This window comes from Sorex araneus, chromosome 11 (genome assembly GCF_027595985.1).
Source record: "Sorex araneus isolate mSorAra2 chromosome 11, mSorAra2.pri, whole genome shotgun sequence".
Taxonomy (NCBI): Eukaryota; Metazoa; Chordata; class Mammalia; order Eulipotyphla; family Soricidae; genus Sorex; species Sorex araneus.
In genome coordinates this window covers 34,517,972-34,534,428 of record NC_073312.1, presented here as the reverse complement: position 1 = coordinate 34,534,428, position 16,457 = coordinate 34,517,972, and the positions used below count along the sequence as shown (strand labels likewise).

General features: G+C 42.4%; 1 protein-coding gene across 11 annotated transcripts in view; it reads right to left on the bottom strand.

Moving 5' to 3' along the window:
- Positions 1-16,457, bottom strand: part of CPEB3 (cytoplasmic polyadenylation element binding protein 3) — a 203,363-nt gene that overhangs the window by 117,971 nt on the left and 68,935 nt on the right. For 8 of the 11 annotated variants that reach the window (XM_055118878.1, XM_055118875.1, XM_055118881.1 and 5 more), the window contains one exon: positions 1,799-1,958. In XM_055118878.1, the coding sequence (XP_054974853.1) occupies positions 1,799-1,958 (160 nt within the window). The remainder of the gene's footprint in view (positions 1-1,798; positions 1,959-16,457) is intronic. The other 3 variants (XM_055118884.1, XM_055118882.1, XM_055118883.1) reach the window with 1 other exon arrangement.

Below are 16,457 nucleotides of genomic sequence, written 5' to 3'. Positions count from 1 at the left end.
GATTCCAGCACCCCATATTGTTCTCTCAAGCACCTCCAGGAGTAATCCTGAGTGCAGAACCAGGAGTAACCCCCTGAGCATTGCCAGGTGTGACCCTCACACCCGCCCACCCAACCCCCTAAATACTACCCAGTGGAATTAGGCACTGACATTATTCCATAGTGAGGTTCAATCTTACACTCTTGTAGCACTACTCTGACAAAGCACAATCACCCTTGCTTAAAAATCCTGGAAAATTATTCCAGACTCAAATCTAAGACTCTTTGATAATGTTTTCTTGCTAAAAGAAAGGATACAGAAGCTGGAGCAATAGCATAGCGGGTAGGGCATTTGCCTTGCACATGGCTAACCTGGGTTTGATTCCCAGCATCCCACATGGTCTCCTGAGCACCGCCAGGAGTGATTCCTGAGTGCAGAGCCAGGAGTAGCCCCTGAGAATTGCCAGGTGTGACCCAAAAAGCAAAAAAAAAAAAAAAAAAGAAAGAATAGAAAGAATACAAAGATAAAGCAGATATGCATGAAAAAGATTAAATATTTTAGAACTTGAGTGAGGCTTATAGTTGCTCATAATAAAGAAGATTAATGCTGCCTTAGAAAATGCTAAAACCAAAGGCCTGTGAATAACATTGTTGTTGTTGTTTTTAACACCATTCTCACTTCTAAGTGAAAAAGGCTTTAAATTACCATGTGCCTAATCTTTAAACTGAAAAAAAGACATGGTAACAGTGGCTAAATATAATAGTGAATAAATGAGTTTTTTTTAATACTTCTAAAACACAGCTTTTCTTAAAATCCTTAATTTTCTTCAGTCTGTTAGCAATTTTCTTTTCAGTGGAAATTAGAGAAAACAGCAGAAAATCATAAGTGTGACAAGAGAATGATAGGATGGATTTCTGGTGTGGCTTGAAGAAATGACTATCAGGTGTTCACAGCCTTCATACCCTATATAAAGACCTGGAAAGAACCAGAGACCAGAAAATCTTCATAATTCCAGAGGATACAAAATCGTCTGTACAAAATAGGCATTCCTGGGGCTAATTTTTTCAAATAGCCAGGTTCTAAGCCCATGTGGAGTGGATGCTTCTACTAAAAACTTCTGTTATAGAATTTGAAAAGTAACTTAGGACTCAGGCCCACTAAGAAGTTCTGTAACCCATGAAACTACCTATACTTATGAATGTAACAGCAGCATCTGCTCTAGATTTAATTGGCCCTAAAAATAGAACTTTTAATGTTCTGGCTTTGGGGCTTTTTGACTTAAAGTTAACCCCAAATCTTTGTGCACTTTTAATCACTGTCCTTGTGTTTTCAGTCTAAGAGAAGGCATTGGGGCTGCTCGTAAGTCTGTGGAGTGACGATTCCTACAGTAGGAAAGTGATTGTGTAACTATAGAACGGAATCCTTTACTATAAGGTTTCTGGAGATTGGCTTACTAAATCTCATACTTCCTTGCAGTCGATTTAATTGCAGTGGATTATCCAGGGTCTGCTGATTTCAAATGCACAATGCTCAGAAAACCTGACTTCTGATCACATGCTATAACTGCAACCTTAGTTACCCAACCAACACATGCTTCTGCCAGACATTACTAATAAAAGCAATCCACCCTGATTATCATAGGATTATTTCCAGCTGAACCCAGATTTAAAAAGAAAACAATAAATAAAACTTTAAATACATTCCACAATGCTATACAGAAGAAAAACAAAAACAAACAAAATAAAAGAATTACAATGATTAAAAAACTGATTTTTGTTTAAAACACCAAGCAAGGAATGGACATATGAATATTCCTAACCTGCAAAATGATTCCTCCACATTATATCAGCGAAACTCATTGGTGGGCCACTGGGAGGGTAGTGTTTACCTTTCAGAGGCTCATGATCAGTCCTTATCATATCCATTAAGGAGTTCTCCAACGAGTGCAAGTTAAAAGTGTCATAGGGCCTACTCCGGTCCTAAAAACAGAAACACAGAACAACAAAACAATACATAAAATTACTTCATAAAATTATTTGCATATCATTTGCTTCTTGCCATGGATCAATGACATGAATCAAAGTGCCAGAACTTCCATTAACAGTCTTTCTTTTCATAAGAATAATGGCTGGCAATAGTAAGTTTAATAAGCTTCCATAATTAGTTTAATTAAACCCTTTAAGCAAATATCCTTTCATGTACATGTCCCAAAACTTCAGATGGACTTTCTCTCAAACAAATTATAAATGTAAATTCAAAAGAAAAAGGCCAGTGCATTGGCTTTGCCCATGGCCCTTCAACCTCCACATATATTTTCAAATGAAAAAAATTGAGCAGGAACGATAGTACAGGGATTAAGGCACCGGGCCTTGCTCTCTGGATGGATCTCTGATACTACATGGTCCCCCAAGCATCACCAGGAGCTACTCCAAAGGACAAACTTTGGAGTACTCAACCACTGTGCACAGCAAGGTATGAGCCCAAACATAAAACACAGGAAAAAAAAAATTCCCCCAGAAGATATAACAGAATTCTCAGTTATAAAGAGAATTGCACTCTGAAAAAATCAAAAGGTGAATGGCCAGAGAGACAGTACAGTACATAAGGCACTTGCCTTGCACGTAGCAATCTGAGTTGGACCCCAACACCCCATATGGTCCCCCAAGCCTTGCCAGGAGTGATTCCTGAGTGCAGAGCCAGGAATAAGCCCTGAGCAGCACTGGGTGTGGCCCCCCAAACAAAACAAAATCAAAATGTGAGTGCAGCTGCAGTTTAATTTTATTATGCACCTCTAATATTCATTACTACTGAGTTCCATGTATTAGATACACTTCATAAAAAATTAAAATGTGTCCAATGCACTAGAATTATCTTTCTTTTGTGAAGCACTCAAATGTAAAGAGCCGTGTTTCACTGTGGGTGGGAGCCTCCCTGGTGGAGCTGAGAAGTCTGAGGCCGCACAGCGGTTCTCAGCCAACTAGCCAGTATGGCCCAGTGCATTGTTGCTCTGATGCTGAGGTGCTGGGGATTACTGAGGCGACCCTGGCGATGCTCAGGGCTCTACAGGGCTGCACCTGCAATGTTCAGGGGGCCCCTAAGCACTGTGCGATCTCCCAAGCCCTCAAATGGAAAATTCTTAACCAGAAGCACCCAGGGGAGGGCGAAGTAAAGCATCTGCCTGGAAAGCATGAGGCCATGCGTTTGATCCCTAGTGTCATCTGCAATGCACCCAGACAACATCCCAGCAGCTCCCTCTTGGGGACCGGAGGCACACACACAACAGGTGTGTGGGCGCACTGCAACTGAACGCATGACCCCTGGCTCACACAGCAACTGAATGAAGGCATGACCAAGAGTGTGATCTCCAGCGAGTATGTGTGCAAGCACCAGAGCAACCTCTGGTGAAAGCTACAACCAGACTGAGCACTGAAGCACTGAAGGAGCATAACCCCCCTGAGCACCCCGACACGTGTGAGGGAGCACCACAACCACGTGTGTAAGTACTACGACCACGCCCACGTGAGTCTTGGGAATGCAACTGCAACAGAGGGCAGAGAAGGGAGAAGAGGAAAACACTTTAACATAGTGTGCATCTGAATGACATGAGTACAAAGCATGTTTTCATATGTAGTTTTGTTTCTGGGGTCACACACTGGAGCAGTGCTTCGAGGCTATTCCTGGTTCTATGCTCAGGGGTTATTCCTCACAATGTTCAGAGGAAGATGTGAGGGAGGGATCAAGCCTGGGCCACATTATGCCATTGAGCTGTATCTTCAGTCCCTAAAAAATGCATTAATTAGAAAAATAATGCGAAACAAGTGAAGAAAGAACATTGTTCCACCATATGCTATTTGTACGGGAACATTACCTACACATTATTCTGAACTTAAAATTAGTCTAAGCCTAAAAGAAAGTAAAACTCAAGACTAACTTTCCACTTATAGAACAGATTTCATCTGCTTGTCCAAGGAAAAGGCATCATATACATAGATACACCTCAGCAGCTACATCGAATTTAATAAATTAAAATTAAACTTCAGCAGTGTGACACTATTTCCAGGATCAGCCTTCAAAGGCTTATCCAGCTCCGCAAATAATCACTTACCCTGTGCCCTAAACAACAGAAAATCAAAATATGAGGGAAAGGATATGTGTTAGCCAGGAATCTCCACTTATTTTCTAGTTAAGTCTGAATGTCTTCGGAAGTTTTTTTTCCTCCTTGTATTTGGAAACTTTAGCTTTCCAGAAAACACACAGAGACATAAAGAAATTTTCTCAGCACTGAACAGTATTAGAGAAGCTCAAAGGTTAGTAAATAAATGAATGGAGTATGTAAACAGAAACATACTAAGAAACATACTAAACATTCTTAAGAAACATATCAAAAACATATCAGTATACCTGGGGTATGTGCACATCTACCTGTCTAGTATATCCATGGTATTCCTCCCCTGTATATAAATGAGAAGACTGAGCTAAATTATTTCTGGTATCCCTTACAACCCTAGATACCTTTTTTTCTTTCTTTCTTTTTGGGTCACACCCAGCAATGCACAGGGGTTATTCCTGGCTCTGCACTCAGGAATTATTCCTGGCAGTGCTCAGGGGACCATATGGGATGCTGGGAATCAAACTCGTGTCGGCCGTGTACAAGGCAAAAGCCCTACCCGCTGTGCTATCGCTCTAGCCCCAAGTCTAGATACCTTTTAAATTCAAAGAGGAGAAGTAGGGGCAGAGGTTATTTCTAATGCCACAGAAATAAATATTATGTTACCACTATAATGCACTAAGGATCCAACTCCCCTACTAGGTCCAAGCAGTTGGAAAATGAGTTTTGTAATGAATTCCCTGTTTTCAAGAGAGTATTGGTGGGGTGGGGTGAGGGGGGCGGGCAGGAGACACAACACAATTAAGATAAGCAGATAAGCATGTAACATGCTTTGAGCAGAATGCAAGTGGAAGAACAGAAACAAAATTATACCTATTTCTTAAAGAATATATTTGTGAATGATTGTATTATGATTTTACTGGAAATCGTTTGAAATTCTGAAAAGTCACATTGTATAAACTCCTAGATACATTGGCTCCAGTTATATCATTGATCCCTTGGTCAATTCTTGGTCAACAACTAGTTACACTCAGAGAGTATCGGGAGAGGTTAGGGACATTCAAGTGGCAGAGAACACACCGTGCCTGAACAAGGCTCTGAGTTTGGTCTCCAACACCATAAGCCCCCCATACTCCCAACACTTCCTAGCGAGCCCTGGGCATGACCAGGCCTTCTGAACCACTGGATTTGGACCATTTCCCCCCCAAAAATGTAGCCTGATCAACCTTCCAGCACAGCCCCAGACCTACCTCTACCAGCCCTGTCCCAAATCTGACTTTCTCTTGGAAGAGAAATCCAGGATCCTTCTCTTACCCTTGCAGGCTTATATCCAGACACTCACTGCTTCTCTTAGAAATACAAAATAGGGCCAAGAGAGCATGAGAGCATATGGCCAGAAACATCTGAGAAAAAAAAAAACACATCTGAAACCGAAAGATAAAATGAATAATGGTGGCTGCTATGTGTGAGGTACGGGCTAACTGCTTTATGTTCATGTTCTCAATCCCTATGACTATGAAGGGGAGGCATTACAACTTCCTTCCCACAGAGGAGCGAACAGGCTCACAAAGGTTATATGACTACTTTCAGCCATAAACACTTCAAACTGGTCAGAAAAAAAGTGCATAAGCGTAAGTCCAAATCAGTAATGTCCCACTGCTTCTACCATCACCAGTTGCTATCTATATATTACCCCCTGAAATACTGGGGGTTTGGTTGGGAAGGAGCAGACAGAGACAGGATAAAAGCAGGAGCAAGAGAGATAGTATAGTGAGTAAGCATTTGCCTCGCACGTGGCTGACGGGGGTCTGATCCCCATTACCACATTCCTGACAGCCAGGAGTGATCCCCGAGCACACAGCCAGGAGTAAGCCCTGAGCACCCTTGAGTGTGGCCCAAAAAACAAAAATCAAAAAGTAGATGAATGAAAGAGCTGAAAAAGATAAATGGAATGATAAATAATATACAAAGATGAGGAAGAATTCCTTAGGGAAGGTTTCTGTATTATATGCTTTCTGCATAGATTTGAAAAAAAAAAATTTCAAAGTTAAACATCGTGGGGGAAGAGAGTGCACTCAACAGCCTGAGCACATGCTTTTTTAAAAATCAGGAATCACCATGAATTACAAAGATACAGGGTTATTGGAAATTGAGGTCCAGGTGAACAATGCTTCAACACCAATCCCTTCACCAGTTCCACTTCCCTCCCCCAGTGTCCTCTATCTCCTTCCAGCCCACCCCTAGCCTGCCTCTGTGGCAGGTACTTTTCCTTTTCTTCTTCTTCTTCTTCTTCTTTTTTTTTTTAATAAATCTTTCCTTTTCGCCACAAGTGCTTTCCAATACTTTTGCTGACAGTGCACCACGTGTACCACTTTACCTCCTTTCAATACCCCATCCTCCTCCACAGTGACCACTTCCTTGCCCCATGGTCACAGTGCTCCCTTCCCTGACCTCCCCCATCACCCCACCGCAGTGAACACATGCTTATGAGTTCAATCCCCAAACCATATGATTCTCCACGCACTACTGGGGCAACCCCAGAGCACTGAGTCAGTAGCAGCCCCTGAGCACTGCTGGGTGAGACCCAAACATAACCAAAACATTAAATGCTTTCGGTACACAGAAATGATTAACTGAGGCAGGGATTAGGCTCAGCGGGGTGAAACAATGCCTGAACTGGACACGGCTCTGAGTTACATCCTCAACTGGGATGTAACCCTCTCAGAACCACTACCCCAAAGAATGACAGCACCAGGCCTGAACAGAACTAGCAGGGCCAGTACCACTAGCATGAATATAGCATCACAAGTGGCCCCAGGCCCCCATCCCTAGCACCCATGGGTGGACGGCCCCTATTTTTTAAAATAAAATTAAAGGATCAGCCCACAGAGCTGGCCATTACTGATTTTCCACTATATTCCTCTTATTTCAAACTAGTTTATATTATTTCAAGCCATCTCGGCTCCCTGTCTACACTAAAAAATACTAATAAAATACAATGCTTTTTGAAATAATGATATCTTACCTATAGTTAAATGTTAGCTAAAATAATTAACATATGGAGTTATTCACAAACACAAAATACACAAAGTGAAAATCTCCAATCCTACTTTCCTGTAATCTCTTCAAACCACTATATACAAATCTGGCCTATGTTCTTTTGTGGGGAGTGGGGGAGAAGGCATTTGGGGACACACAGGGCAGTGCCCAGGGCTTTTTTTGGGGGGGACACTTTGTTCAGGGGCCACTCCTGGGGGGGTTGGGGGGCCATACGTAATGCCAGGGACAGAACAGGGCTGGCCATAAATAAGACAAGCACCCTAAGCCCTGTACTACCTTTCTGACCCTGGGTTTATATTCTTCCAGCTACTTAAAAGTACAGCCATGTTGGGGGCTGGAGTGATAGCACAGCGGGTGGGGCGTTTGCCTTGCACGCAGCTGACCCGGGTTTGAATCCCAGCATCCTATATAGTCCCCTGAGCACCACCAGGGGTGGTTCCTGAGTGCACAGCCAGGAGTAATCCCTGTGCATCTCCAGGTGCGACCCAAAAAGCAAAAAATAAACAAACAAACAAACAAATAAATAAATAAAAGTACAGCCATGTGTACATAGGCCCACAGTAAAATAAGCCAACAAAATTTCTAGAGAAATGTTTCAAAAAGGAGAATTTCGGGTTCAAAAATTAAATGAGCAGGACTGAAGCTGAAGTACAACCGAGCACTTTTTACCTAGTTTCCTCCGAAGACCTGCCAGCCCCAGGCTTCCCTCGCAGTTCTTCCTTCGTGTTCGCCATGCAGGTCGGATAAGAAACCCAGCTTATCAGAAATGGGGACAGATGGCTCTCTGTAGGGCCATTTCCTCACCTGAAATGACCCTACATACTGAGGCTGATCTAGCTGAGCAAATGCTGAAGGGGTCAAACAGACAAAATGTACAAATACCTATTACTACCACTTCAGACTGGTAAACAATTCCGAGCTAAGTACATATACACCTTTAAAAGGAATGATTACACAGTTTGGTCGTGTCCTGAGTGAAAGGCAGAAAAGGGCCAGGCGTAGGAAGGCTACAGAAAGAGAAAGAAGTTAACTTCAAGGGCCAAAGAAGCAAGCCTTGGCAAAGCACAGAAATGAAAGCTGTGCCTTCTCCTGATAATTGCACTTGTGCGGCTAGTTGGTATGGCCCAAATCACTGTTAGTAGCCAGGAGAGTATCATCCCCCGTGGTTTATCAGACACTGACTTATTAATGATAGTGTATGACCTTTGCAACTGAAACCTAACTAAGCACATTATGCAAAGGAACATGGGCTTGTTTCTTTTTTACTAGTCATAATTGTCCTTCCTCAAGGACAAAAACATCCTTTCCAAACAGTAACCACATTCCGGTATAGTTTCTATTTTCCCCAGCCCAGTATTTCGACTCCAGGTGATTAGCACTAACTCTGTATATAGTAAGTAATTTTTTTACATGCCTTTCATCATCTCAATAAACTGCAAATTCCCACAGAAGCAGAGAAGTATCTTATTTCTCTATATTCCTATCATCTAGCAGAAGGTCTGGCACACAACATGCATTCAGTAAATGCTTGGGTCGAATTCAAATCATGGGTTGGAGAGATGGCTCAAAGGACTGAAACTCAAGTTTTGCATCCTAGAGCCCTGGGTTAGGTCGCCCAAGCACCTGGGGATTGACACCCCCACCCCCCACCCCAAGCACTGAGCCAGGAACAACCCCTAAGCACCACCAGGAGTGGCCCAAGACAAACAAAACAAATTAAAGTTAGCCTTCTGATAATTTCATATTGAAAGATCTTCATTTAAATTAGCAAGGTAGTACACACCTACTAGAATGACTGAAACAAAACTCCTGGCAACTCCAAATGCTGAGTAGGACACAAAACAATAGAAACACTTATGATTGATGGGGGAATACAAAATGGAAGCTGAAGCAATCTGAATGCAATCAATTGGTGAACAAATAATTCATCTACTCGTGGCGGTACATTCATAATACTGACTTTTATTCTTCAATTAAAGAAGAAATGAAGTGGAGGCTGAGTAGTCAAAGGACTGGAGCACCTGATTTCAGCCTCGAGGGTGCTCACTGACACAACATGGCCCCCAAACATCGTAGGGAGCAATCCTGGGCACCAAAATAGGAGTCGTTATCACAGAAGGAAGGAAAAGTCTTGACTTCAGCTGTTTAATTCGGGAGCCATGAACAAACCCAGGTAAATAAATCTAAAGTTGAAAAGTCAATAAATGCTGAGTTGGGGAATACAGCTCAGAAATAAAATCCTTGCCTCATAAAGTTTGAAATCCTGGGTTCAAAACTTTATCCTGGTGGAAAAAACAAACAAAAAAAACCCCACACACACATACAAAAACAAGGGCGATTGATGGCTCAAAAAGCTGGAGCTCTGGGGCTGGAGCAATAGCACAGCGGGTAAGGTGTTTGCCTTAAATGCAGATGACCCAGGTTCAGTTCCCAGCATCCCATATGGCCCCCCAAGCACTGCCAGGAGTAATTCCTGAGTGCAGAGCCAGGAGTAAGCCCTGTGCATAGCTGGGTGTGCAACTCCCCCCCACCCCCCCGCCAAAAAAAAGAAAAAAAAAAGCTGGAGCTCATACATGATATGCGGAAGCCCAGGTCTGTCTCTCTCTCTCTCTCTCTCTCTCTCTCCACACACACACACACACACACACACACACACACACACACACACGGTTCCCGAAACTGGCCTGAGCAGCACCTGGGTGAAGGGCTCCTGGACCTCTGAAAGTTTGAGAAAGTCCCCCAATTTTTAATACCGGGGATCAAACCTGGGTTGGCCAAATGCAAGAAAAGTGACAAGTGCCTTAATCCCTGAACTTCCTCACCAACTCCACCCGATTTTTTTATTTTAATTTGGGGATGGGGTGGGGGTTTGAGCCACATACCACCATACCCGATCTCTAGAATGCCAAACTTGAATTTGAACGCTCTGTACTCAGGAGTGACCCCTGGCAGTGCTCTGGGGACTACATATGGTGCTGAGATTCAAAACAGGATTGGTGAGATACAAAGCAAGCACTGTAACCCCTACATTCTCCAATCCCCAAGCCCAATTAAAAATAAACAAAAGTCAATGCTACTGTTAGCAAGATAACTAATGCCATCCATCAATATAGTCATCTGTCATTTCCATTTCCAAGGTCTTCCGTGCTGCTCTAGAGACCCACGAGTACCTTTAGCCCTATCACCAATACAGAGCATCTTCCCATATCTCATCACTTCTGATGAGTTCTTCATTTTGCTTTGCTTTGCTTTGCTTTGCTTCGGTTTTGAGCCATATCTGGTGGTGCTCAAGGGAACACAGCCTGCCGGGAATTAGAGATCATACATTCTGGGCCTCCAGCAAAAGACACGCTCCAGCCAGTGGAGCTATCTAAAACCTACTATTTTTGAGTGTTACACTATGTTCTTTAGGCTCAGCTCATCCCATTTACAATCAGGACGCATTTTTTAAAATGTCAAGTTCCTGCACCTATCTAGAAACATTACTGGGCCATAAAACATACCTGCATCCACAAGCCCCAAAGTCTGCTTCGCTCTTAGTCATTTCAACTATTGTAGAACTCAAATGGCTATGTAGAGAGAAACACAGCAGAATTCGCAGATTCACCAGAATCTGACAGGGGCCGCGACGTGAACGCTTCTGCTGTGGCCCCCTGTGATCCTCTATGATTCTTGTATTTTGGAACTGAGCTGCAAAACACAGCTGTTTTTACGCAAATAGTTCCATGGCAATGAAAGCGATAAAGCAGCGACTGTGCCCATTAGGGGCAGCAGCTGTCTGGGGTTCTTCTCCCTTTCAAAGCCCAAGAGATGATATCGTGCCCAGTATGTACACAACTTAACTGTCATGGGAGCGTCACTTCCTGACCACTAGAGAAGTCACCAATATGCTTTTGTTTTTAAGCAGGGAAACTGGTAGGAGCTAAAACATTCGATCCAAGTGTGATAGATAGATTGAGATGTATGGAAGGAGAGAGAAGGAAAACAAATTGGGAAAAAACAAAAACAAAAAACATACACACACACACACACACACACACACACACACACACACAAAATCCTGGGCTGTGAGAAGGGCTGAAGTGCATGATCTGCAGGCAGGAGTGTGGGTACCATCTCCATCCCTGCAGGTCCCACAAGTGCTGCTTGGTGTGGTCCCAAAACAAAACAAAACAACAAAAAGAGAAAAAAACCGAAAAAACAATTTTAAAAAAGTAACTAATTGTATAATTATGACTCCAGATGAGACCAATAATAACAGATTAAGTAACCAAAAGAAGTACAGTAATACGTTAGGGAAATGGCTCGGAGGGCTGGAGCACATGCTTCGCATGCAGGAGGCCTGGGTTTGATACTCAGCATCACATAGTACCCCCAAGTACTGAGAGGGAATAGCCCCTAGCACTGCCAGATGTAGGCCCTAAACAAAACTAAAAGCAGTTCTGTATTGGTAAATGATGTTTTGGTTAAAAAGAGACAGATAGACAGACAGACAGACACACACACACACACACACACACACACACATACACAAGCATATATTTGAGAAGAGCACATATGACAGTGGTCCAATAGACTATGGCCTACTTTTCAATCTGGCAGTCCACCAAAAATTCCCTCCCGATCAATTATCAGTTACTAATTGGGCTCTATTTTGTGGCAGGGCAAGTGGGGAAAGCGAAGCTGTAGGATACCAGGGCTACAGGTCAGCTGGTCTGCAAAATATTTCTCCTATCTTCCCCAGTCCACAAATGTATAAAGGTTGAAGAACACTGGACTATACATTACAGGCTAGGGGTGTGGCAGGCTATACAATCTAGCTCTCTTTAATTATACTGTAGAGCAGCTAAAAGGAGTACAGAGAGTAAGACACCTTGCACATAGCCAACCCAGGTTCAATGCCTGGTACCTTATATGGTCCCCTGAGAACAGAGCCAAGAGTATCCCCAAGAACCAAGAAGTGTGGTCTCACCCCACTAGACTTACATGATAATGAAATGTCCGGCACCGGAGGTAGTACCACAGGTAAAGCACTTGCCTTGTATGCAGTCAACCTGGGTTTGATCCCAGAAACTTATATATGGTCCCCCAAGATCTGCCAGAAGTGATTCCCTGAGCACAGAGCCAGGAATGAGCAACCCAGTCGGGTGTAACCCAGAAATACACCAAAAAATAAAATGTCCTTTGCTTTTATGTATTATGTATTTATTTTTGTAGTGCCTGACATCTAAGCCAAGGCCTCACACACACACAAGGTAGGTGCTCTACCACTAAGCTCCATTCACAGCCCAATAATGAAATTTCTTACTTCTCAAAACACATCTCCATCATTAATGTGACTGTAATGAAACATGACTGTAATGAAACATGATAGTACATAGTATGATTCAAAAACCCACATTTTTGTCTTAACCATTTGTTCAGGCTTTCTTAGTTTTAATTTGAGCAGGCTTATTCCCTAGTCCCCTTTTTGCGCAACTCATTTCTCATATAAAATAAGGCTGGACTAGAGAAAAAGTACAGTGGACAGTGGGGTGCTTGCCCTGCAGGTAGCTGACCCAGATTCAATTCCCAGCAACACACATGATCCCCCAAGCCCCACCAGACATCACCCCTGAGCACAGAGTTAGGAGTACTCCCTGAACACTGCCAGGAATGTGCCAAAAAAAAAAAACAATAACAAAGTTAATGTTTGTTATAAAAATTGCTACCAATCTCCTGTTAGGAAGATGAAAAGTAATTTGGGTATTGTTTTCATAACAAGCCTACAAAACTGTATCACAGAGACCATATATTGGATCATTAGTTTGTTAACTCCTATGCTAAAAATTTTTCTTGAATTTATTTTATTCTTTACTACTGTCCTATGAGGAAGATATTACAATCTCCATTTTATAGATAAGGAAACTAAATGTTAACTTTAGGTCTTAATACAAATCAGGAATCCTTGAAAAAGATTAACTAGGAAGAAACACAAAAAAGACATTTATAAATCTTTAAGCTAATCTTCCATTTTGTTGTTGTTTTGGGGGTCATACCTCTTGGTGTTGAGGGCTTACTTCAGGCTTAAGGATCACTCCTGACAGTGCTTGGGGGGGGACTATACCCAGGTTGGTCATGTGGGAGGCAAACAACTTACCCACAATACTCCCTCTGACCCTCTAAAGTTCTATTAAAATGCTATCACCTTTAAGATGAAGATGTCGAAACTTGTAAAATGTAAAGCATTTGCATTGTTAAAATATTTAATATTTGAATGTTTAAAAATCTAATTTTAAATAAAGTTGAACTGCTCTAGCAATACTGCATTAACCAGCTCACAAGCATGAAAATCACAAAGCATAATTCAATCTTTAGAGTAGTCAAATTTTCAAAATGCCAACATCTCAGAATACTTTTTATTTTTACTTTCTTTGGGGGGGAGGGAAGCCACACCCAGAAGTACTCAGGGCCTATTCCTGGCTCTGCACTCCACTGTCACTCCTGGCACGCTCAGGGGACCATATGGGGTGCCAGGAATCAAACCCAGGTTGTCCACATGCAAGACAAATGCCCTATCCTCTGTACTATCATTCTAGTCCCTCAGAATAGTTTTGAAAAGAACAGCTTACTTTGTTACTCTCAAATGTCAGTGCTAATGAAATTTTGCCAAGTGTGCTGAGAAAGATGTCTTACTTTTTTTTTTTTTTTTTTAGTGACTGCATGTTTACTGGGAACTTTAATATGCCAGGCATGTACATGACTGGTCACTGCGATACTAAAGAAAACAAGCTAGGTGAACCACAGGCTCTGTGCCCAAGAAGCCAGCTGTCTCGTTTATAATTCCTGCATAATAAATGCAATGGCAGAGAGTGTTCAACAGAGATCGAGAAGGCTTCCGGGAAAGAAAGGCTAGAGACACAGCCTTTCTCAGATGCCTGGGCCAATTTCTTCAAGAATCCTGGATGAACCCAAAAGATTCTTCAGAGGGTCACATAGGTTACAGGCTCTAAGTAGAGAAGACTTGTCTGCAAATACTGTTAACATTAGAGATGTAACTCAGTAGGGGTGGGAGATGACTCAGTGGCTAAAGCACCTGCTCTACAAGCATGAGGCTGTAAGTTCAATCCCCAGTGCCACCCTCATGCACAGAGCACAGAAACTGAACTGTGTCGTCTCAATTTCCAGCTGTACTGTGACCAAGGTGTGTGCATCACTGCCAGTGCGGGTGTGACCCTGGCAAGATCAGCACTAAAAAATGTGCAAGCACTGCAGCCCGGAGTGCAAACCCTGTGAGCAAGTATTTGAGCAACCCAGAAACCCTGATGAGCATGACAGCCAGAATGGGTGCAGCCCAGACCGAAGGGAAGAACTCCTGTGAGGACCATGACAAAGGCTGCGACTAAGCATGGTCATGGTGACAGCATATGCTGAGGAAAGGGAAGGGTGGGAGGGAAGGACTGGCAAACTCCTTCTCCAGCACAGCATGATGGTAATTTGCAGGGAGGTGTGCACATGATTTCAGAAATGATTCGACCAGTACCCACTTTTCTCATGTGGCCTTCACTCTTCTCCCTGCCATTCGACTTCAGGGGTTTGAGGAGTTGGCTCTGAGAACGGATCTGCAAATAATCACTCTCCAGCACACTGAAACTACACATAATCGAATTTCTTCCTATTACCATTTATTTATAGAATACTTTACATCTCATAAATCACTTTCACACAGATCGCCGCTCATTAGGAACTCCTTATGGTGTTCATTAGGGCCTTACTTATTATGCCCTGTCCTACTTCAAGATAGCTCTGAATCTTTTTCCTCTTATTAAACCAACCGAATTATCAAAAACTCTTGGAATTAAGAGTAGAACTGATCCATTTTGGCTATGTGCCCAAAACTATTTTAACCATATTGTATGTTTTGATCTCACTTCCTCCTCATAAAAGCCCATCAAAGTAAATAGTTATTCCCTTTTACAAGTGAGTAAACTGAGGCACAGATATTATACAGAAAGTCTCTAAGACAGGAATAAAACAATTCGGAATCTTAAAACCATAATGATCTTTTCCCTGAAGGCTGAACATCATTTCTAGTTAACAACTGACATTTGTTATTATTTAACCATGATTTCCCTACTTATTCAGGTACAAGATATGTGAATGGGGGTGGGGGAGAGGAAGTATCTTCTCAAAGTATTATTCACTTAGCTGAACTGCAAGGGAATAAGGAAAAGTAAACACATAACTCTAAAGAGTCTGCAGGAGCTAAAGATGGAGTATAAGGATTAGGCACTTGCCTTGCATGCACCTGACCCAGGTGTTGAAATCCCGAGCACTACATATGGTCTACTGAGTACCATTAGTACTCCTGTGTCACTCCTGATCACAGAGTCAGGAATAGTCTTAGCACTGCTGTATAAGATCCAAACCACCTACCCACCTTTGCACGCGCGTGTGAATACACACACACACACACACACACACACACACACACAAAGTTAAAAATAAAGTTTCCGTGGCCTATACTTTTATTTGCCTGTCCACTTATTCATTCATTTTAATTTTGGTTTGGAAGCCATACCAAGGAGTGCCCAGGATCTACAAGGAGTACTCCAAGTACTCTGAGTACTCCACTCAGAGATCTCTCCTGGTGGGCTCAGGGGCCAATATGGGATGCTGAGGACAAATCCTTGTCAGCTATCGGTGCAAACAACTGTACACAAGGCAAGGCACACCGCCCTATCTCTCCTGTCCTCATGTATGTATTTTTGAGCCACATCTCATGGTGCTCCAGGGCTACTCCCAGCAGAAAACTTTAGTGCTGCTTCTGAATGTCCTCTGAGGACCACGTGACAACAGGGATCAAATTTGGGCCTCTGCAGATAAAGCATGTGCTCCAGCCATTTGAGCTCGGCCCATCAGTCCATATCTCTCTTCCACACCCAGTAAAAGACTGGCAAGATGGGCAGAAAGGGAGAAACCAATGTTTTAATTAAATTTATGTGTGAATCCTACTTTGAGGAAACAGTCTACTTATGTGAAAAACTGAAATAATTACTTCAGTTACTTTTGAAAAGTAACTAAAATGGTAACTCCTTTAATTTTATACCTGTGTAAAAAGTCTTTTTAAACAATTAAATATTAAAGTACTATATCCCCAAATACTGCCTAAAAACTTTACATAGAATTTATTTTTAATAAATGTAGATACGTAAACATAAACACATTCTTATGTATAATATATATATATTCTCCTACTCTGAACTCTAATGTCACCAGAATGTAACATGTTTCTGGCAGCAGTGGGGGTGAAAAATTGAATAAGCAGTGG